The sequence below is a fragment of the Caretta caretta genome, chromosome 22, assembly GCF_965140235.1.
Source record: "Caretta caretta isolate rCarCar2 chromosome 22, rCarCar1.hap1, whole genome shotgun sequence".
In the NCBI taxonomy this organism is placed as follows: domain Eukaryota; kingdom Metazoa; phylum Chordata; order Testudines; family Cheloniidae; genus Caretta; species Caretta caretta.
The window spans coordinates 22,536,067-22,559,293 of record NC_134227.1 but is presented as its reverse complement, the minus strand read 5'-3'; the positions used below and the strand labels follow the sequence as shown (position 1 = coordinate 22,559,293).

The 23,227-nt window shown below is 48.7% G+C and overlaps 1 protein-coding gene across 18 annotated transcripts in view; it reads right to left on the bottom strand.

The window, feature by feature from the left end:
- The window catches only part of CEP164 (centrosomal protein 164), a 74,703-nt gene that overhangs the window by 3,068 nt on the left and 48,408 nt on the right, over positions 1–23,227 (bottom strand). For all 18 annotated transcript variants that reach the window (XR_007353543.2, XM_048827443.2, XM_048827444.2 and 15 more), the window contains 16 exons: positions 21,410–21,626; positions 19,180–19,257; positions 18,806–18,937; positions 18,332–18,454; positions 17,501–17,644; positions 17,216–17,299; positions 16,062–16,130; positions 14,187–14,365; positions 13,250–13,376; positions 11,993–12,060; positions 11,290–11,497; positions 9,968–10,075; positions 8,655–8,769; positions 6,860–7,225; positions 2,669–2,735; positions 1,008–1,130 (listed from right to left, as the gene is read on the bottom strand). Coding sequence is in view for 17 of the 18 variants with exons in the window: in XM_048827443.2 (XP_048683400.2) it covers positions 1,008–1,130; positions 2,669–2,735; positions 6,860–7,225; positions 8,655–8,769; positions 9,968–10,075; positions 11,290–11,497; positions 11,993–12,060; positions 13,250–13,376; positions 14,187–14,365; positions 16,062–16,130; positions 17,216–17,299; positions 17,501–17,644; positions 18,332–18,454; positions 18,806–18,937; positions 19,180–19,257; positions 21,410–21,626 (2,208 nt within the window). In the remaining variant the exon portion in view is untranslated. The remainder of the gene's footprint in view (positions 1–1,007; positions 1,131–2,668; positions 2,736–6,859; positions 7,226–8,654; positions 8,770–9,967; positions 10,076–11,289; positions 11,498–11,992; positions 12,061–13,249; positions 13,377–14,186; positions 14,366–16,061; positions 16,131–17,215; positions 17,300–17,500; positions 17,645–18,331; positions 18,455–18,805; positions 18,938–19,179; positions 19,258–21,409; positions 21,627–23,227) is intronic.

The following is a 23,227-nucleotide window of genomic DNA, read 5'->3' as shown; positions in this document are numbered from 1 at the left end:
TCAAGCCTCATGCTCACATGTTGTATTCGGACCCCTGCACACAGGTCAAATAGACTTACAGCAGGGTTATGGAACTCAACACAGCCCTGTGCTCAAGACAGATCGCTCTGTCACAGGGACCTGGGGATTTGTTGCCCATATCAACGTGCACTGCAGAGAGAGTTACAGTTGCAGCATAACGCGGTCAGAGAGCACGAGGGACCTGTTACCCCATTTAACAGCGAGGGGAGATCTCTTTCTAGTGGCTTTTCTCCCTTAGAGTCAACTGCCCAGCGCAGGAACCATTGCTTCCCATTCCTGAGCTTCTCATCAGAAATTGCCCACAGCACAAACGTCAGTGCTGCTAAAGGTCTCACAGGGACCAGGTGTGGGAGGCAGTCTCTTTTATTGGACCAACTTCTGTTGGGGAGAGATTGAGAGAGAAACTTTCGAGCTACACTGAACTATTCTTCAGGGCTGGGATACGTATTTAGTGTCCCCCAGCTAAATAGGAGGTGGAACAGATTGTTTAGCGTAAGTAGGTAACACATATTTCTCTCCCCAACAGAAGTTGGTCCAATAAAAGATCTTACCTCACCACCGTGTCTCTCTAATATCCTGGGACCGACACAGCTACAAATACACTGCATACAGGGACAAGACTAACCCCAAGAAACTAAATCCTTCATTTCCCAGCTGCCTCCTCTGCTATTGCGCCCGTGACCACCCAGAGCAGTGCAGTATCTTGACTAGAAGTGGCACCACTTGGGCCCATCACTGCAGAATAGCGAGGCACAAAGAGAAGGGATTTGTCTAAGGTCAAAGTGAGTCAAGACACAGCTGGGAACAGAATTCAGAAGTCCAGAGCCTTAGTCCACCTTCTGCTCTAGATACACTGTCCCTTGCAGGGACCAAATTCACAGCTGCTGCTCAATGCTTTGCTGCTCCAGTCACTCACCACCTGCTTTCTGCTTCTACCTACAGCAGCGCCAGGAGTGCAAATAAGATAAGACCAAAGCAAAGGATACACTTTTGAATCCTTCTTGAAATTTTCCAGCCATTTCTTGTTGGCATCAATCATTCCTTGGACACCAGTCCTGTCTGTCTCAGGGCCTCGGAGCTGGGAATGCTGGAACAGGCGGATTTGCTCACTGTCGTGACAGAGAGAGAAAGAAAGATATGGCAAGAAATGAGCCAACGGATTAGATTGAAACTGATGGGCTGCCATGGAAATAGCCACAGCTTGATGCAACAGAAAGCAACCGCTTCTTGGCTCAGTGTCCTGCCCTCCTCTCCCCTACCAGACTGGGAAGAAGTTTCAGCAGCCACATTACTCAGCCGCTGCCATTCTCCTGGTCTCTCTAGCACCACAAAGCCTCAGTTGTTGGCAAGGACCCAGGCACCCCAGCTAACTCCATAGGAGTCTCCATTTACCCCATTATCCTCTGTCGACAGGCAGCACCATTACACTCTTCTTCAGGAAGAAAGGGGGTAGGCAGCTCCCCACTCATCCCTGCCCCTTGAGAAAAATGCAGTGTTGTTGGGTAGCAAAAGCCCAGCAGAGAGAGAGAGAGACAGAGAGAGAGAGACAGAGAGACTGACTCTAGGCTGATTTTCCACCTTCTTGAACTGGATTAAGATACAAGGGAGTTGAAGAGAAAGCTTGGGAAATTAAGGTGTTCCCCTCACTCCAGGTGCTGCTTAGCCAGGCACGAGTTCTATGGGCCTAGGAAAAGATTTTTAAAAGGACTGCCTTCAAGGTTCGGAAGAGCAGCTGTTCAGCAAAGGTGAAACACGAACTCTGAGCCTGGTGTAACCCAGACAGCAGAGAGCTGTGCTGCTGGGGTGGTCCTTTGCCAGTCTGGAACTACAAAATACCAAGACTTTTGCAATGGACTAGACTTGGGGGTTGTACCCACGAATCTCACAGAGCAATGAGTTAGAATGAAACGCAGTGATCCCACAAGCGTCCACTTGCAAAATGGTGACTTAAAATCGAGCAGAGCCAAGCAGCTGCAGCCCTTTTGGACTAGTCGCAGAAAGGCATTCTGGGAAAAGTTCCTGGGCGAGAGAGAGTCTGCCTACTTGGGGGATCATTACAAGAGGCCAGGGAGCCACCAGAGAAGCTGCTCCTTGGACAGGGCGTGCTTTGTGGTCATGCCTATCACCATGGCATCACAGTGGGCACTGCACCCCCAGCAATAACTCAGCTGCAGCGCTGGAGATAAGAGCCTCTTTTATTAACAGAGGGACGTGTTGCCTGGGAAAACAGGTTCATCCCCTGCTCTTTACGAAAGGTACCAAAGGATCTTTGATTTCCACCTCACCACCAGGATCTCAACAACTCAGCCAAAAAGACACTGTTGCCCTGAGTGCGGCAGCCCCTCCTACCCAGGCCTGCACTGCAGCATTGATCCTAAGTGTGAAATCACACTTGTTGTGGGACTGGAACCCATAACATTCTGGTCTTGAAACAAGAGTGCTATTGGCTGAGCCTTACTGGGAGCACTTTTGTAAAACCTGCAACTGAGCATTTAAATGGGGACCTGGCTAATAACTTAAGCTCCGAATCTAACCTATTTGATGAAACAAGTAGATCAGGAGAAAATCATATCTGACCTACAAACCACACCAAACAAAAAACAGCAGCTCTTTGAAACAGCCACACTCAAAAGACCAGGAGTCTTACCCTGCAGGTAAATAACCTAAATTGCTGTCCAGAGGGGCAGGACTTCCACTGAGCGATGGGAACCCACCTGGAAGAGACAGAAACATTCAGTACAGATATAGAAACATACATTACAGGAAAGGCTTCCATCTTCCTGGTCATTGTTTGCATTACAAGCACATTATCCCTGCATGGTGCAGTCACATGCTGAGGCCCTTTGGGCTGTGCTCGTGCGAAAGCTTGCAGCAGGATCTTCTGGTGCTTCCCCCTCTGTTTCCAGTGGGAGGCAGGGAACAAGAAACGTGCAAATTCCCCCTCCAATTCCTGTTATTTATTCTAACCTTACATCCTCCTCATCTCTAACGTCTATTGGGATCCCCCCTCAAAAATGGGACATCCCTTATTTCCACTAAGGGGAAAAATTGAATAGGAACTGCATGATTCTTGATAAGCCTTGAGGCATGAATTTTAATAGTCTATGCTCCTGGTGGTCGCCCTCTTCTGAAAGTGCTTTATTTTCCTGTTGCAAGGACTGACGCTTTCATTGCTAACACAGTCCAAAGCCAAAATGTTCCAACATGTTGCCCAAAGTTAGACACCTCAATCCATGTTCAGGCATGTGGCATAATGGCCTAATTTTCCAAAGAAACCGAGCACTGCGGTTCCCATTAATTTTAACACTATCAGGGTAGTATCCACAGTCAAGAGATAACAAATGCAGGAGACACAGTTGTGGTAAACCTGAGTTATTTCAATGGCTCAAGCAACAGATGCAAAATCTGGGAAATCAGAATTTTTGGGGGAGAATAATCAGAATTTCAGATAAACACAAGTACAGTTTCAGAGGACAGTTCTGAATTGTGGGTAATGGGAGTTTACCTACAGCATGAGGAGAACAAATTAAAGGCAGAATGACTAAATTCTGCTCTCAGAGTCGCATGCCTTGCCAGGTGACTTCAAAGACCAAGGGCAGTACTCACAACAGACTCCTCTAGGGAAGAGCATCCTCACTGACAAGAAGGAGATTGGCATACAACACAGGAGCCACTCCAGAGAGGATACAAGTCAGAATGGAGGATGGTATACGCCACAGATGGTATTACACAAACTAAGATGCAATCCCTCCATTCGCACAGATTGTGCCAGAGATACCCTGTCTGTGTTGTGCTTAAAGTTTCACCTCTAATAAAAATAAGCACCACTCTCCCAAAAGAGCCCGAGGGTTTCCTTGCCCCCAAAAGGCAGAGAAGAGGGTCTCACCCACCTGGAATCTTCCAAGTTCTCCAACACCATTTAAATGACACATGAGCAGGGGGCCTGCCACTGCCACAACCACCTAACTCAGGGCCAGGCTAGGGAGGCAGTTCCCACCCACGAAGTGAAGCAACATGGCACAAAAAACATCAGTCAATAGGCCCCATAAAAATGCTTGTCTTAAGGCCCCTTAAGGCACTTAACTATATGATTAAAGTTAAACATGGGTAAGTCCTAATGAAGTCAGTGAGACTTAGGCACGTGCTTAAGTGCTCTGTTGAATCTGGGCACGCCGGTCGAGGCCAGGGTATTATTGTTTCCTGAGTACATGCACGCGCTTCATAGACGCTGATGCCAGCAGCTGGCCACATCAAAGCAGACCGCATCCGAAGAGGGCATATAAAATAGAACGACTAGCAAGAACTTTCAGAGTGAAAACAAACATTACGTTAATCTTGGGGCTACCATGGTTTTGCTGGCTAAGGATTAGCAGGACTAGGGGCTGGGGATTTTGTCTTTGGTTAAAAGGTTTAAACAGGATTCAAATAGAAAAGAAAAATTTGCTCTCCTAAGGAAATTATAAATTGTGAGCCACGTGTACCATCTGTCTCAACACCCCTCCCCATCAGTGTGTTTTCAGCCAAGCAGCGTAATCTAACAGAAAGTTCCTCCTCTTCTTTTGCTGGCTCCTTTAATGACTGCTATTCTTGTGCAAATGTCAGAAGCTGAAGTGCTCTGGAAACAGTATAATGAGATCAGCTTTGCACTTCACTTCCCGGAATGAGCTGTTGTTATCTCCTCTTCTTTTCAAATCTGCCACATGCCCAAGTCCAAGGAGCTACACACACCAGCTCCTTGGACTGTCTGCCACTGAAGCTCGTTGTCTATTAGGGACACAAAGTCACATTCATCTGTGATTTTCACTCTCACCTGTTGAGGTGAACGGCTGCCCACAGCACAGACTAGTCAGTCACTAGCCCTGAGCTCAGACTTGCGCAGAAGCTCCACTGGTTCTCTTTAAAGAGCTTCCATCACATTGCAGGCAATTCATCAAGCTGGCACCTCAGGAGGAGTCATTCCCCTTCAGAGTGGATGCAGAGCCAAGAGTGGGAAGGAAGCAAAGAGTGCAGCTCTCTATTATATCCTTGCCTTCTTAACCCTCCATGAGGCCAGTCTGGGTCTATCTCCTGTCCCATCACACTTGCTTGGTCCCAGGTTTGGTTCTGGCCCTCCCCGAGTCAGGCTGCAGACCCCATATTATGCCCATTGTGTTAGCCCAGCCTGCTATAGGGAATGGAATTCTAGCTTCCCTTCCCTTCAGCAGCGATTCCCTGTGGGTATTTTCATATCCAGCACCCCTGGGCCATGTAAACTGCAGAGAGAAATTATCTTCATCTCAGAATAGCCCACACTGGGCCATCTGTCCCAAAGTGCTTCACAAACTACACTGAAATCTCTTCTGAGCAGTGAGGTCCAGCTACATCTGGAAGGGAGAGACAGAAGCCAGCATGCTGTACAACAGGGAGTCATCATGGGCAACTACCCCTCCAAAACTGCCACCAGCAGAGTCCCATAGGATCCACACCCCTCAACAGAGAGCCTCAGAAGCTGGCAAGATCCCCCAGGCCAAAGCACTAGCCAAGTGCGGACAGCACACAGCTCTACGTCTCCTTCATGTAGAACGTCAACAGTTCTATCAACAGCAAGCTGAATTCAGCACCTGGCTACAGCTGAACCCAGACAAGACTGAGGTGATGCTGGTAGAAGAGTGAGAGCTTTAAAGAACTTGACTCGTGTGTAACATCTCTTACTGCCATCGGCACTTACCTACAAATTGCTAGGTCAGTCAGCAGCAGCCCCACCCCCAGGGTCCTTCTGGATCCTTCGCTGCTACTGGTTGCTCTAAATAGGCCCCTTCCACCTGCAACTGGCCAGCAAATTTCACTCTGTCCTGTCAGAGGCAGACTTGGCCATGCTGACCCATGTGCTCATGTTCACCAGGCTTGGCCTTTGCAGCTTGTATCTAGGAGTGAAGCCGCATGCCCTGACAATTGGTACAAGGCTAGCAGCCCATCTGCTCAGCGTCACAGACCACTGAGAACATGCTGCCCTGGTGCCCAGCTGAACAGAGTCCAGTTCAAGGCCTCTGTCCTGACATTCTAAGTACTCCGTGGGATTGGCTCTGGCTACCTGGGGCACAACTCTCCCTCTACAACCTCAGCCTCCCCCTAAGGTACATTCCTGCAGAGCAAAGGAACCATCAGCCCCAGGGGAAGGCTTGGGATGCAGGACACAGACTATCACGGCAGCTGGACCAAGGTTATAAAACTTGCTCCCAGCAGAGAAAAGAGACCAGGGACTTCACGGTACTCAGAACTGAAACGACACTCACATCTTTGACTTGCCTTTCCCACGAGGTGCCGCGCACACACACACAAAATCCATCAAAATGACTCAGGCCATTTCTCCTACAGGCTGGGAAGAGAGAACCTTGTTTCTTACGTTAAATATCTGGAGGAAGCGGAGATGCTATGGAAATGCAGGAAATCACTAGACAGAGCAGAAAAGAAGAACTGTGGCCAAGGACACCAAGATTCCTGCTGACATTATGGGATGGGCCATGGCATCACTAGCATCCGTGCAATACAGATGGGATCTTGTTTTATTTTTAAATAAGCTCATTCATAACATGCCCACGTAGGACTTTTCATGGAGCTCAGTTCATCTGCCTTGGAAGGATGAAGGGTGAGTTGAGTAGATTGTGCAGTGCCAGGGAGTGAGCGGAGACAACTCACTCAGCTTGGTCAAATGGGGTGTGTTCCCTTACTGAGCAGTCCCACAGGACAACACGTAAGAGGTACTTTGCTGCACTCTGGCATAGAAGTGACAGCACAAAATCAATGGCCATAGACATGATAAGCAAACCCGGAAGGAGGCGGAACTGCAGCAGACCATTACCTGGGAAATACTTGCGCCATTTCTCTGCCAGCATGTTGTCTACTGACTGACCAGCCGTAGAAGAGAGGCTGGAGTTCAAACCGGTACTCCATGCCTGCTGGTTAACCAAAGGAATCCCAGCAGGAGGCACGATGGGGCCAGCAGACTGGACTCTTGCCAAGGAGGTGTACGCGGAAAGAGGAACTCCATCACTGGGCAGAGCAGGCATCGGCACCAGCACAGAAGTGAAGAGGGGAGGCTGCTGATGGTTCAGAGAGCCCAAGGTGCCAAGGACCCCATTCAGCTCAGCGGTGATGTGCTGCAGAGTGTTGGTCAAGTGCTGGATCTTGTCGAGCTGGGGGAACTGGACATCTGGTTTCAAATCAACTAGTCAAAGAAAAAGAAAACCCAGATCAACAGAGGGACAAGATTTAAAGGAGACCTTGAGTCTATCCTCAGAGGCAGCACCATTCTCCTGCATCTCCCCACCAAGAGCACCTTATCCTCCCATGCACTCTGTCTCCAGGCTTCACAGAGGCTGAACTTTATACATTCAGCTAAGCGAGTGAGGGAGGTCTGGCTGCAGAGACAAGGGGGCAGTTCAGTTCCATGTCGAGGAGCAGAGAACTTTGGCGAGAAGGCTGGTCAGGTGTGGTGTGGAGGAGAGGAAGTTGGGGAAATGAGATGAAAAGGGACAGGATCCTGGAGATTCCAAGGATTAAACTCTGAAGGAGAAAGGAGGATACCACTGGGATGACACCAACCACTGGGATGGCAGAGCTGAAATATGGCTTGCAGCACAAGCATAAGTGCGCTTCTGTCCTTCCTGCCCACTACAAATTTATGAGCGGGGCCAGAGCAGCGAGTGCACTTCCACTGGGCGCCGCGACAGCCGCCCATTTGTAGGGCGTGGACTTCCCCTGCAAATGGCTAGCTCTTTGCAGAGCAGCACAAAGCCTGCTCACTACACTGAGATGTACAAGAACACTGAAATACTGGAACAGCAGGAGCCTGATATGTTTCAATAATCAAACCGTACACAAACTGAGCAGGGAGACAGAGTGGACGGATTGCACTCCACAGGTGCACATCACAAAGAAACCTGGTGCTGTGGGAAGGTTAGAGGCAGGACTGTGGGGATTTTATCAATATGAAAACCTTCATTCTAGGGAGGGAGAAGGTTCTAAAACTTTTTGGATTCTTACAGATAGTTCAATTTTTTTTTTTTTTAAATGAGGGTGAATTCGTAGCCATCAGCCTGGCCAGCACCTCTGGAAAAAGCACAGTCTTCCTGCATGGTTACCCATTTACTGAGCGCTCCACTATTCACACACACTGCTCTAATCACGGGACAGTAAAGAACTATTCCTTGTGCCTTGCTCCTGTTGGGATTGCAACAGCCTCTCTCACCAAGGAGACAGGGAGAGGAAAGAAACCCAGTCCACCAAACTGGACTGGCGGACACCAAGAAATAGGGCAATAGACCTGGCTCTAGCATCGCTGGGGAAGGCTGAAGGTTTCTGGCACCACAGTGAAAACCATGTTTTTTAAGCCACATTCATAATCCACATACGCACAGTGCTACAGGCAGGAAACAATTCTTGGTACAAAATATTGTGCCTCGAGTGCTGGCATAAACAGCACACCTGTCCTACATGCTTTAGAGTTTAACGGGCACAAGCGAAAACAAGACAAGGCAGGGACTAGGAATACACAGTGGGAGGGATGGGTGATGCAGAATGTCAAATATTGGGTACAATGCACAAAGCTCTGAAATGCGGCCCGTGGCATTCTACAAGAGACACTGAACCCTTACATTTGTGCTGAGATACATCTGTGCTGCTCAGGCTGTTTGTGTCTTCTGAATCACTAAGGTCAAAGGTTACCACCTTTTTACATGCAGCACCCTTCAGCGTATCTTCATCAGAAAGCTGCCAAGAGAAGGAAATATTTACAGTAGAGGAAAATAAAATATGATCTGCTACACACTTCTGTCCCTTGGGAAACCAAACCAGGTCTAAAGCTTCTGTGACTCCAAGCTAGATATCCCATAACGGCTCTCACAGGCTGCGCTTGGAGTGTTATGAAACATGTGAAGATAGCAGTACAAACGTGGTTCCCTGCTCCTGGGTCAGCAGAGGCTGGGAGTGTTGCAAAGGGAGACAGCTCAGTCTGTGGAGGGGGTGGGTTGTGTTGGGGACTGAACATTACAATTTCGGCAGTGACTCCCTGGAGTCAGAAATCATAAGGCCCAGCATGAGGTGAGTAGGCAGGGAGGTCTCTCCATTAAGAGCTTGACTTTCAAAGATGTTGTGCTCTTCAAATCTCCCACTGATCCTGGGCCTATGGAACTCACCCAAGTCACTGACAGAGCCGGGAACATTGTCCAGGAGCACTGGCTCCCAGATACCTCCCTTAGCATCTAGGATGGCCTACTGGCTAACAGTACTCACTAGCCAACGTGTCCTCGGCTTCTGAAGACACCAATAACCAAGTATTTTTCCTGCTTACTTACCACAGAAACCCCATGGTCACACAATTAAATGGTGAGCAGGTACCATGCAAGCCAAGGGAATGTACAGTATCTGTAATCTCACCCATGTAGACAGTTAATATAACCTCTGTTTAACCAGCACGAAAATGGGATTTTTCTATGTTTTAGTGCATCAGAGCCAGAACTGACTCACTTCTAGCCTCATGGGCTAATTCTGAAGGAAGAATCATTCATTCTGCTCTAACAACTGTGCTTTTTCCACTCAGCTTCTTAACTAAAAACAGAAGCCTGCCTGGCAAGCTGCTCACATCAGAGAAGCCCTCCATCCCCCAGCCCCTCTTGGCTACACAGCTAGTGAATCATGTGGAATCTTTCCAGTTTGGTTTGTAGTTCCTTGCAGACCTGTGACCAGCCTCCTCTCCCCACTGTGCTCACACACAGGCAAACAGATGCCAGCCAGCTCGCAAAGCAATCCAGCTCCAGCCACCAACCCTCAGCCTTCAATTAAACGTCCCTCACTGGAACCGAAATCCCTATGAAGTCCCCTCATTAGGGAGTGAATCTGGCTTTCTCTGGACGCTGCTCTGTGGGTGTGTGGCTGGTTAACGCCAAGTGATTGAGATGCTGGCAGTTACCTCTTCCAGCAGCGAAGACTCCAGTTGGCTCAGCTTCTCTTCCTTCTTCTTCAGCAGCACCTGTCCTTTCCGCATGGCCGACTTCATCTTGTCCAGCTGCTCTGATTCCTGCCATGGAGCAACCACCCAGCCAGGGAGGAGAATTTAATCAGAGTGATGGGAAATAATCGTTTTTTCTGATTTGGATTTTTTCATCATTTAAATAATTTTAACCCAACGCAGAAGATGGTGATCCTGGAGTCGCAACACAGCCCAAACCCCTAACAGCACAGGAGGGAAGGGTGCGGGAAACTCTTATGCTTCTCGACAAAAGAAAGCTACAGCTCCCAACCTGCCCTTTCCACAAAGCCAACTGCTTTGGTTCTACATTTTCAGCCAGCCACTTGTTCTCACTGGAAATCCCATAGCAGCGTGTGGATAACAGTTGAGGTGCTAACCCCCTGGTATCCCGACCAAATTACAGTCTGAGTAATTACATCCTGCAGACCCTAACTTTCAGTCACACCGGAGAGAGGATTCTTCTTCACTTCCTGTTCCAAATGTTATGGAGGGATGCTGAGCACTACGAAGCAGCCTGCAAGCATCACACCAGAGGCCGTGGCATGATCCCAGTCTAGAGTCTGTGTATGAGCTCATTTAGCAAATGCTTTAGGATCCATCCACAAAGAAGTGTAAAAGAATTGCAAAACCACAGCTACAGAACTGCGGGCACTAGAATTACCATGAGTTGCTCATCCCTTCCTTTGCAATTTGCAGAAGATTCTGTGATGTGGCAACACTCTGGAGGATCTGTCATTTTACAGAATGTCCAAATTCACGTATTTCATCCATTTAGGATGAAATGGAGTTAGGTTTTTATCAAGCTAGCTTCTCAGGTGATAAAAGTACCACATTGCATATTCTAGCAGAGGCTCAAAGGGCTTTACAAACGTTAATGAATTAATCTCTACGGCCACCCTGAGAGGCAGGGGAGAATTTTAATCCCTGTCACACAGGTGAGGAAGATGATGTGCATAGCTGAACGGTAACTCTGGGTGCCCATCTTGAGACACACAGGGGCTGATTTCCAGGAGGACGAGCACCTCCAGCGTCAAGTGCAGTTGTGGGTACTCGACATCTCTGAGAAGAGTCAGGTCCTGCCTGTCTGAAGTTGGGCTCCCAAACTCAGGGGCCACTCTCAAAAACCTGAGGCTTAGTGGCTTGGCCAACGGCACACAGGAAGTTCATAGCAGAGACAAGAACACGCTTTGTCGCTGGGCCCCCACCCCTGGGCCAGAACCACAATGCCACCCGAGTCTCAGAACACAGGGCTGCCAGCTCACCTCCTCCAAGTTCCGGCACACGTCCTCCAAGAGCTGAGAGCTACCCGGACCCTGCACCGCGTCCCGTGCCTGCTGCATGCTGTGACGCCACTGTTGCGTTGCAGCTTTCAGTGCAGCGTGCCTTTTCCTCATGGAGCGAGTCTGACGCACCAGGAACTCCTTGGCGTTCCTTATGGAGACTCCTTCTGCAGAAATGTAGCGTCTGACACTGCAGGAAGGAATCAAGGGAGAGAGCTTTCAAAGGCCATTATCCTGGAAACATGTCAGTGCTGCTCTCGGACATCAGGAATTTCCCAGTGATTTTGGAGGCTGGTTTTCTACCCAACTTGAATAAACCGGGTAAGTATGATAAAAACCCTCAGAGTTAACAGGGTTACTTCTGCACAACATAGGCCTCGGAGATGCAGTCAAGAAGCATGCCAGGCCCTTTCTGTAGCTGCAACAGCCTTGCGCACCAGCCATGACCCGCAATTCATTGACGCATCCGCGGACGGCTGCACTATTCCAGGTGCTATAAGCCATCAAGTCATGATGCTCTGTGGCAGGGGGCAGCACGGCACTCAGCCTTGTTCTCCTAGGCTGTGCATTCCATACTGCACCTCTGACAATACCTTCTCCTTACACAGCATCTCGTCGACGTGTTACATTTACACACAACCGCACGGACAGCAATTTTCAAAATGGCCTGTGTGCTGATGCTTACTTATCAAGCTGGAAGTCACCGTCCTCATTGCTGTGCGAGGTTAAGGAAGCAGACTCTCTGGAGGAGTGCTAGAGGGTTTAAACATTTCAAAATCAATTAATATGCGAATGAAGGAAGAACCTCATAAGCCCAGGAGAACGAGAGTATAGAGCGTGAATGACAGCAGCATGCAAACTGCCCTAGGAATAGCCCAGTGCAGAGGAGTGTTTCTCTATGGGAACACTTTAAAAATCAAAGATATCCTTCCCTGCCCAAGAGCTGCTTTCTTCCCCAAGTTCCCCAGCCCACTTTTGAACAAGAGCACCCCAAACCTCCTCAGCCAAATGCGCAACAAAGGTAACAAAACCAGAGCAACACATTCCTTTTCTATTTTGAAGGACAAAACCCCTGCAAATAATGTCAGCAAATAGGAGTAAATCAGGAGTTCAGATCTGTTCCTTTGGGGGCTAGGGGAGGGAATGGAACTATAAGGCTCTGGAAAGGGGCATTTCAATGCAACACTTTACTGCTTTGAAGTGACACAAGTGATACACTAAAGCCCTTGTCCACATCAAAATGAGAAACAAGAAATCTAGTCCCAGGTATCTCACTGCCCTGCTGAAAAGACTCAGGGAATCCTCTGCCTGTTGAAACACACGCAGCTATGGGAATCAGAAAAGCAGCTATCGTTACTGCGTGCTCAATATGAGCATCTTTGAGCAGACACCGATAGCACCCAAGACCTCAGGGGAGCCTAGGACCAGCAGTAATCACCTTGGAAATGCCAAGGATCTAGTGGAACAGGTGACCTTTGGGAGACGCTCTATGATTACATTCCCTGGGGTATATAAATGGGATGACGAAAGCACCAGAGAAATGAACATACAGACTAATAACACCGTGCATGGCAGTGGCTTCTCCCATTCAGGAACCCAAAGCACTGTACGAACAATCACTAAAATGATGAAGTGAGCTGCCTGCCGGGATGGAACAGATCTTAGGCAGAGCCAGAAATAGGATTCCTGGCTGCTGTCCTGTGTCCTCTGTCACTAGACTTTGCTTCCGTTAATTTAATCAAACAAATAACCCTTCCCACCTGCAACAATAACCACCCATCTCTGCATCTATGAGCCGGAACAGGCAGCAAAGAACCTAGTCAGGATTTTCAAAGGGACCTAAGGGAGTTATGTGCACACTCCCTCTAATTTGGGAGCCTTTGAAAGGCACAAACACACACCAACCTCCATGGGGAGCTCAAATACACAGGCTTTTACTCACAGCTCGAAGTGTCTCTCTCAGGTCTTCAATGTGGAGCTCAGCTTCCCTCCTGGGAGACGCCACGCTGTCTTCGGCTACCAGCTCCTTCAGGGTCTCCTGTTGGCTCTTGACTGCGGCCTCCAGTTCACTGTCACAGATGTCCACAATGTGCGGTGGGGGGTGGGGGAACATGCCATCAACATACAGAACAGACAGGGACACAGAGCCATGCTACCCACAAGAATTCACAACACTTTGCAGGAATCAAATCTCCTTGAACACCTCAAACTGGCTCCTGCTTACAATCTCCCAAAGGGAAAATACCAGGGACTTCATGCTCTGCAGATCCAGGCCATTAGGAAGGGTGCCTGGGTATAATGCTGGGTAGCCAGGACACTGCCTACTGCTGTTTACACACAGGGTCCTACAGCTACAGGCTGAGAAGTGTTGCTGGATAAACTACTGAGTTTGTGTCCAACAAAGTAAATATCAGGTCTACACGAATATTTTAATGTAATAAAGACCACCGGCTACTTGGGACAATAGCAGGTTTATGCCAATGTACACCCTTAAAAACAGGAACAAGGAAGCATGCCACCCAGAGGTCTCAGAAAGGTCTTTTCTAGAGTCTGTCAGTCACCCAAGGTTCTCAAAGCATTTACGAACATTTCCTCATAAGCCAGCTTTGAGGAAAATGAATGCTAGATACATGCTTCAGAGGGTGAACCTGAGGCCCACAGAGGTTAAGTGACTTAAACCAACCTTGCACATGAGTCATGGCAGCCCTAGGAACAGAAAGCAGGAATTCTATCCCCCAGCACCCTGCTCTAACATCTAGCAACACTGCCCCTCATAAATCTGGCACAAATCTGAAGCACCACCATTTAAGAAGGTCAGTGGCAGAGGGTGGGGTGGGTGTGTAAATACGAGCATCAGAGACCATCTCTAGGACACCCACCTGATCCGTTTCTGCAGCCTTTGGCTTCGGGTCTGCAACAGATCCACCTGGGACTCCAGCTCAGCTTTCTGGTCTTGAAGCTCCTCCAGAGTCCTGCGCAACTGGTGGATGGATTCCACAAGGTCAGCATGCTCTTTCCTAGACGCCTCTAGGCGGAGCTGAGCAGCTGAAGCAGCTTCCTGGAAGTGAAATTAAAATCACTCTCTCGTTTCCCCAGCACAGAAATACAAGCACACAACATGCAAGAGACGCGAGTGCTGCATGCAGAGCTTGCAGGGCAATGGAAGTTAAGTGTGCAAAAAACCTTCGTCAAACCTGTGTTTTTGTGTGGTCTTTGTCCCTGCTTTTCCATACCCAGAAATGGCCCCGACCTGGAATCTCCAGATCTGAACAGCCATGAGCTTGCTGGGAAATCTGGTTCCAGACCTGGATTATGCCTAGTACATACAACACTTGGATGCTGTTGGCAGCAAGATGGAGGACTCAGGGGAAATTACAAACCTGACTGCAGTAGTTCAGACTGAAGCTCAGCAGCCAGGGTTCCTGCAGCTGTCATGCCCACACTCATCCTTCTCCCTCACTCCCAATGCACTGCAGCCATCTCCTGGCGTTGCAGGAGGAGAGAAGAGGCAAAGCCCAAGTAATTGACACAAGCACGGACTCTGTTCTCCATTTTGGAACACGGGATGGGGAGGAGCCTGAACGGCTCACACTGACACCGACCCATTGGCTTCCTTCCATGGAGGCCTTGTCCTCATCTGCCTACAATGCCTATCGCATCTTGTGCCATATGCTTAATGCATCCTCCCAAGAGATGGCCTGACTGGTGTCCGCTCCCCCATGGGTAAACTATAGCACTAGAGATGGAAGAGCTCAACCATGTCCCATCTAGTCCTCCTCCTCCTCGGGGGTCAACAGAGGATTGCCCCCTGCAGTGCAGTGCTCCCATTGCTCCCAGGAGGAAGCAGCAGTCTGCTAAATCTCAATGTTCGGAAGCTTTCCTCGATACCTCATGCATTTACGTTTGTTCAGATCTACCCCATTACTCCTTGTCCATGTCCCTCTGCCCACTCTAAGCACCCGTCTCCCTCCCTGCTGCGCATGCCCTTCACAGCAGAGCAGACAGTTAGGTTACGGTGTAACTCCAGGAGCCATTTCCGTGGTGCACAACCACTCGATTTTGCTTAACTCCTGCCCATACACCTGCAATAACCTCAAAGCCCACACTGGAGTTGCAGCACCATCACCCCTCCATAACATGTGGAATGCCCATCAGCACCAGGCAAAGGCAGGCAGACAGTAGGACATGCCCAGCCCTTTCTGGGAACGTGCAGAGAAAGGGAGTCAACATGCTTCCCAGGAGTGTCCAAGCTACTCCACGGGCTATTCCTCAGCTTGGCTTTGGAGACTTCTAGCCCCAGTTCAAGCTAGCCCCTCACACTGCATGGTGCCATCCGCCAACCTCTTGGCCTCGTCCCACCCACCCATGGGACGTTCTAAAATTAACAGAGTGGTTAGAGGCTAGAGTTTTCACAACCCAGTGAGATTAAAAAGCAACAGATGCAGTAGTTAGCCTCCTTGTTCCTGGCAAGGAGCATGTGGGTCCAGACAAGCAAACCCTGTTCTCCATAAAGCAGAGCCGTGTGCAGTAACCTCTCCCTTTGCACCATGATGAAATGCACTCCCAGCTAATCAGTCTGCCAACAATACAGTGCTCCTCTCTGAAGCAGAACCGTAAGGGGGGTGTTCAGATCTAGGACTCAAGAGTTATTTCTGAGCTTGTTTTTAAAGCCACTGTGCTGATCTGCTCTAGTGTTTCACACATACAACGAATCATTGGGCAGCAGCTCCTTCCGAGAGCTGGAGCATACGTACATTTCTCTGCAGCTCAGTTTTTCTCTCTTCATCCAGAAGCTGCTGCCTTTTCTTTCTCATGGCCTCTTCCTGCATAGAGAAGTGAAGAGCAAACCAGTGAATGCTGGAGCATCATGACACAAGGCACAGAAGCAAGTTGACTCTAGAACACTGTTGGTTTTGGGGTCAAGTCTCGGCATGACACAGCCCCAACTTTCAAGGCCACTGGGAAATACTTCAGCAATGTTTCCACTCTTTCACTGATCTCTCCCCATTCATTTTGACCTTTCCCCAGTATCTTGAATGTGAAATTAAACAGGGCTGTTTGGGTAGCTCCCTCCTTTGTGTGCTTGGCCCCACAACACCAACTACGTTCCATGGCACTGAGAGCAGGGCTGGCTAATCAACGCAAGCCCTTCAGAATGTCCCAATGCTCCATTTTCCCAGGGCTTCAGCAAGCCGGGAGCCTGAAACCTGCTGTTGCTTGTGGGAAGAGCAGATTGCCCTGCTCAGCTACACAGACATGGAAGAATTCCCCATAGTGTAGTATCTTACTGTCCTGCAGCCACACAGCTTTCCATCTCCAGCACTGCTCAGTTCCCTTCCCTTCCTTTCATAAGCATCAAATACTGTTTATCAAATCGAGAGATAATAGAAGCAGAGGTATCTATAGCCTTTATAACAATCCAGGGATTCAGGTTTTTGCCAGCCAAGGACACATAGCCAGAGATTTCTGCCAGCTCAACGGGACGGCCTTCTCTCTCTCTCTCTCTCGTACTGAAGAGAGCCCATTTTGCTTTCCAAAAGCCAGAAATTGCTTGTTAGTTTTGCCCTGCAGTACAGGTGGGGAATAGGACCCGGTCCGAAATCAAAAGTGACCCTGAGAATGACATACTTCCATGACACCAGGCTTTGCGCGGCCCCTTACCCTACACAAGTATTCCCCCAAAGCAAGGCAGAAAGCCCAAGGCACTGGCTCTGATAAAGAGGGGCATGATACATGGAGGCTGGGATTTCCAGGGGCATTCAGCACTGACCCAGTTCTGCTCCCCAGTCCTTCCTGTGACTTTAATGGGTGCAGTTAGGCACACTGACCAGTCCCCCCAACAAGGAATAGGGGGAGATGAGAAGTGCCAGTTAGGAAACTTTCAAAATGCCCTGTAGGACTGACTCACCTGGTGATTCAGCTGAGCACATCTGGCCTTGGCATCTTTTGCTCGCATTTCGAGTTCCATTTCCAACTCCTGGACTTTTTGTTCCTGTGCAGAACAAGGAGCCTGACATGAGGGGTTTGCTGAGCCAAACTTCACCACAAGATAAAACAGCAACGATCTCTGAAAATGGACCTTGTGACACGCTGGTCTCCTGAGACCAGCGCACATACTCATGGAGCCAGAGACCATGGTCTATTCCAGGCAGAGCTGACAGTAGCTATGGTAGAAATGGAAGTTACCACTCACCTTCGCCTTGTGGCTCTGCCGCAAGTCACTGAGCTGCTCATCCAGCTGCTTCTGCAAAGCCCGCAGCTCCCCATCATGGAGCTGTCTCAGGCGCTCCAGCTCCCCTTTCAGCACCTCGAGCTTCTTGGCTCTTTGCTTTCTCTCCTCCCAGATGCAAAACCAAGAAAGAAGAGCAAGCAGAGGTGTAGAGGTCTATAGCAACATCACATGCATATGTGCTCTCTCCCCCACCACCTCCACAGACATGCACACACTGTCTCCCCCACCCTGTGGGCAAGCAGCCCACCACCGAACAGTCTGGGAAGCAGATGGATTAATTGGATCGGACCACAATCTCTTACAGGCAAGGCAACATTGAGAGAAACAGGTCAGAGAAAGAGGAAATCACCTTTTCATTGCAAAGGGAGCACACAGTTCTACACATGCCCATTAGTGATTCTGTAATCTGAAACTGGAGGCATAGAGATATTCAAGGCCAAGTTTTCTGATGGAGGCACAACAGATGCATCTGCAAAGAACTGTGCACTTGTTTCTTGTGCAAAAATTCACGTGTGCATGCACAAGTCAGGTGTAGACACAAAGGAGGCACACCCATCCGGGACACTTTCCTTCAGAGCCTTGGCCCTAGACTCATTCCAGGTTGTGATACTGCTGCTCAACGGAAAAAGACTGGCTTGGCCATCTACCACCTGGCATGGTTCCAACCCTTAGACTTGCTGTACGAGGGGCAGATCTGGACTGTCACTATGGGGCTCCTGGTAACTATTTCTGGGACAATGAGCCAATCGCTAAGGACATCTACAGGCTGACTGTGGCTCTCAGCAGCATTACCTCCTCCTCGTACTGATCCTGAATCCTAGCCAGGATTTCCTGATGCTCCTCTTTCATCCTCTCCATTTTCCGGTCATGGTCTTTCTCCACTTCCTGGCGTTTCTCTTTCATGAGCTCACTGAGCTGCAGTGGTCACAGAGGCAGACCGCATTACATCACGGTAAGGCACGATTCCCCCCGCAGAGCAGCAACTCCCAACATGCACTGCTGCTCCAGCAACGCTGAAGCATCTCAGCACTGAGATTAGGGCGGCCCTGGTGCACTCATTGTCCAGCTGGTGGTGCAGGGGTAAGCACAGAGGTAAGAAACTCAGTCTGCAGTGGTATGGAACTTACCTGATCTATGGCATACCTCTCCACCACGAGACAGGAAGACTTTAAACCAAGCTCTCACAACCACGGCTAAGCATGCATATGCGGGGGAGGGGCAAGACAGGGGAATCGACCTCCAAGGCTGTTGCACAAAAGTAATCACCTCTCGCTCAAACTCTGCTACTCGATACATTTTTTGCTGCACTTTTTGCTCTGCTCTCTCCAATTCCTCGTGCAGCTGGGCCTCCTCACTCCTCTGGGCCTCTGCTATTTGCTTCCGGAGGCTGGAAACAACCTGCCACAAAAGAAACCAGGGAGTCATTTTGGTCTTCAGATATGGCCACCTCACTGTATACAGCATGGCAAAAATCAGTGTACTCAGGCTCGCCTCTCCCTGACTGGAGCATGCCCAAGTGCTGATCCAGATAAGAATCACCTTTCGGGGGTGGAAGAAACTGCACCAATGACATTTAGGGAAGCTATTAAGTGCAGAATTATTACAGATTTCTTATAAGTTTTAGCAACACTGGCTTTTACCTTTTGGTGTTTCTCTTCTGCTGTAGATTTCAACTCCTGGAGCTCAGCTGCAAACTGCTTCTCTAGCACTTCTGCAGCCTGCAGGAGAGTCAACAAAGTCCTGCTTGAAAAACCCCATTTCATGTGAAGGTGATGTACAAATGCCCTGTTTCAGTCAGCGATTTATACATAACCTTTGAGAACATGCAAGGCTCATACCCTTTCCAGTCTGAGCTGCACTCAAGGTATCTGGAGTGTCCTGAATTTACTGCCACCAATGAGACACACTATTGGAACAGCGCATTGGCTACAAGGAACTAGTTCTCTTTTTAAAAAAGACAAAGCCTATGGGGATGGTAACAGAGTTTCCACCATCGCTCTAGTGGCCTGAGTTTCCCTTCTCACACGGAGTTCCTCGATAACTCACCATAACACTCCAGTCATAATTAAAATACTCCTTTTCTGGGCTTCAATTTATTTAGGCCTTACACAGATTCATACTGCACACCAGCTTCACCCATCTGGCTACTGGTTTCAGAATTCAAAACAGTTCTCTCTCCTCGAGACAGGAGTTCCTAGCCTTTGTTCCCAGAGCTGAGTTATCATTCAAACAGTCCCTTTACTATGTGCAGGAGCCGGTGCTGCTCCCTGCAGATGCTTCCTCAAGCTAGCTACAGCTTCCCAGTCTTCTGCCCTGCCTGGGCCTCCTAGCTCTCTGCCACCGCTTCCACTAGCCCTTTCCTGCTCCCCTTTGGCTTCCTCTAGAGCTGCCCTCTGTCAGCTCCCATCAAGGCTGTTAATGAGCACAGGTGGACCTAATAAAGAGCCTGTCACAGTAGCACCCTTAATTTCAATGGCTGCCTGAGCCTTCTGGGGGACAGATAGAGGGAGGGCATATCCAGATCTGGGGAAAATGGCTTGCTTTGGCCAGGCGAGGGTTCATTTCATCTGAATCCGTTTGCCCATGTAAACAGAACTCATGATTAGGACTCGCAGCTCCCGTGTCTTACCTTCAACACTCCTGTTACTGTACCCTAGAATGAAATTAGCCTTTCTGACGACTGCATCCCATCGTTGACGCGTATTCAGCCTGTGATCCATTATAACGTTCAAATCCTTTTCAACAGTGCTACCACCTGGCCATTTTGTAGATGGGCATTTGATTTTTTCTTTCTAGGTGTAATACTTTGTACTTGTCTATTGAATTTCATCTTCTTGAATTCAGAGCAATTCCCCAATTTGTCATGGTTGTTTTCCATTCTAACCCTGTCCTCCCAAGTGCTAGTAGCCTCTCCCAGCTTCATGTCAGCCTCAGATTTTATAAGCATTTTCTCCACTCTATTATCCAAGTCATTCATGAAAATATTGACGAGTAGCAGACCCAGGACAGAGCCCTCCAGGGCCTGGCCACATGTGTGTCCCCAGTTTGACAGCAAACCATTGGTAACTACTCTTTGAGTACAATCTTTCAACTAGTTGTGCACCCACCTTCTAGTAATTTCACACAGACCACATTTCCCTTCTTTATGAGAATGTTATATGGGACTGTGCCAAAAGCCTCACTAAAACGATACACTTGAAAGCAGAGATCTGTTATTTAGAATCGAAGCTATCAGAGATGGGAAGAGACTGACTAGGTCAGGCCTAGTCCTTCCAATACCACAATGTATTCTCCATGCTGATTTTTCAACATCAAGGGGGTTTCCACCCACTTCTTTCAAGACTGTTCCAGTCAGAGACGTCTCACCATTACTCAGCTTGTGCAGCTATGCAGGTTAAGCGTTATTTCCAGTTATAGTGCCTAGAGCCCACAAGCATGTTTGGTGCATCACAGAATGCACAAGAGATTCCCGACACCCCTAACCAATTACTCTGCCCCAGCCTACACCCTGCAGCTACTCACACAGCTCTCACAGGTACAGTCAGTCTTCACCTGGCCCAGCTGCAGGCAAGGATTTCTGCCCGAACCAGCATGCACCTCTTACCAAACATAAAGAACAATAGGTCTTGAAACCAGGGAGTCTTTGAGATTGTAAGGTGGTTCATCGCCTGGGCATCTGCCCCAAGGACCATGCATTTGGTAGGAAACGATTAGAAGCATCTCCATTATGTTCCCCAGCACTTTGTAGTATCAGCATTTATAGAAAACTATTGCCCAATCTCATGCAGGTGCTATTTGATCTCATGGGGTTGGCAATACAATACAAGCCTTCTCAGTTTTGACTCTGCCTGGTAAAAATGCGAGTTTCACCTCTTTTCTTTCTCTTTCTAATCTCTCCTTTAACTCATTCAGGACTCGCTCCTTCTCCTGTTCCAGCTCTGTCGCTTCTCTCTGCTGCGCTTCCTCCACTTCCACCTTCAGCATCTCCAAAACACGCTTCTTCCTCTCCTCCAAGCTCTCCCTCTCCACCTTCTGAAGGGACTCCCATTCCTCTCTCAGCTTTTGCAATGCAGCCTCTTGCTCAGCCCTGGTAGATTTGTGATAAGCGGTAAGACGACACAGGTAAGTAGGTCAGTCATATTGCAATACTGCATTTCATTTAGCAACCAAACTTGCAATAGGAATACATGGTACAAGTGAAAATTGCAAGCCTAAAGACATGAACAAAAGCAAACTCGGGTTCTCAAACATGAGTCAAGTAACGTGTTACCTAAAATGTATGCCTTGGCAATGGATAATTAGGCAGCCTGGCAAAGAACAAAGGCAGCTATTAGACTATTTGTAGTCTACGTTTAATACAGGGTGTGTGTGTGGGCGCACGCGCGCCTCTCTCTCTCTATGCATATAAAAAGTAGAGATGAAAATTGTGCTCATGTTTTTTTCAATTCCTGCCCTTGCCTATCTCCTCCAACTCTCATTAGTCTTGATGCCCCTCAAAGAGCTAGAGAAGAGGTCTACTCAATCCAACCATCTCCTCAAGCATCCTAATCACAAGGGACAGTGCAACTCACTTGTGCGGGGAAGGGAAGGGGGTTTCATTCACAGCCCTCAGGTCACCAAAAGAGATGTCTCTATGGGAGGGAGGGGGTAAAGCAGCAGCAGGGAGTCTCAGAGTCGAGGTCAGTTGAGTCGGGCCATGCTGTGAGGCTGAAAAGAGCAGTGTAGACATTCAAGGTTGGGCTGCAGCCCGGGCGCCGAGACCCTCTGCCACACGACCTTTTTGTTTTGTTTTAGAGTAACAGCCGTGTTAGCCTGTATTCGCAAAAAGAAAAGGAGGACTTGTGGCACCTTAGAGACTAACCAATTTATTTGAGCATAAGCTTTCGTGAGCTACAGCTCACTTCATTGGATAATCAAGGTGGGCCATTTGCAGCACAAATCCAGGGTTTCACAAGAATGTCGCGGGGGAGGGGAGGGGAGGAAAAAACAAGGGGAAATAGGTTACCCTGCATAATGACTTAGCCACTCCCAGTCTCTATTCAAGCCTAAGTTAATTGTATCCAATTTGCAAATGAATTCCAATTCAACAGTCTCTTGCTGGAGTCTGGATTTGAAGGTTTTTTTGTTGTAATATCGCAACTTTCATGTCTGTAATTGCATGACCAGAGAGATTGAAGTGTTCTCCGACTGGTTTATGAATGTTATAATTCTTGACATCTGATTTGTGTCCATTTATTCTTTTACGTAGAGATTGTCCGGTTTGACCAATGTACATGGCAGAGGGGCATTGCTGGCACATGATGGCATATATCACATTGGTGGATGTGCAGGTGAACGAGCCTCTGATAGTGTGGCTGATGTGATTAGGCCCTGTGATGGTGTCCCCTGAATAGATATGTGGGCACAGCTGGCAACGGGCTTTGTTGCAAGGATAGGTTCCTGGGTTAGTGGTTCTGTTGTGTGGTATGTGGTTGCTGGTGAGTATTTGCTTCAGGTTGGGGGGCTGTCTGTAGGCAAGGACTGGCCTGTCTCCCAAGATTTGTGAGAGTGTTAGGTCAAACCTTGGATTTGTGCTGGAGATGGCCCAACTTGATCATCATACACATTGTAAGGAGAGTGGTCACTTTAGATAAGCTATTACCAACAGGAGAGTGGGTTTGTGTGTGTGTGTGGGGGGGGGTACCTGGA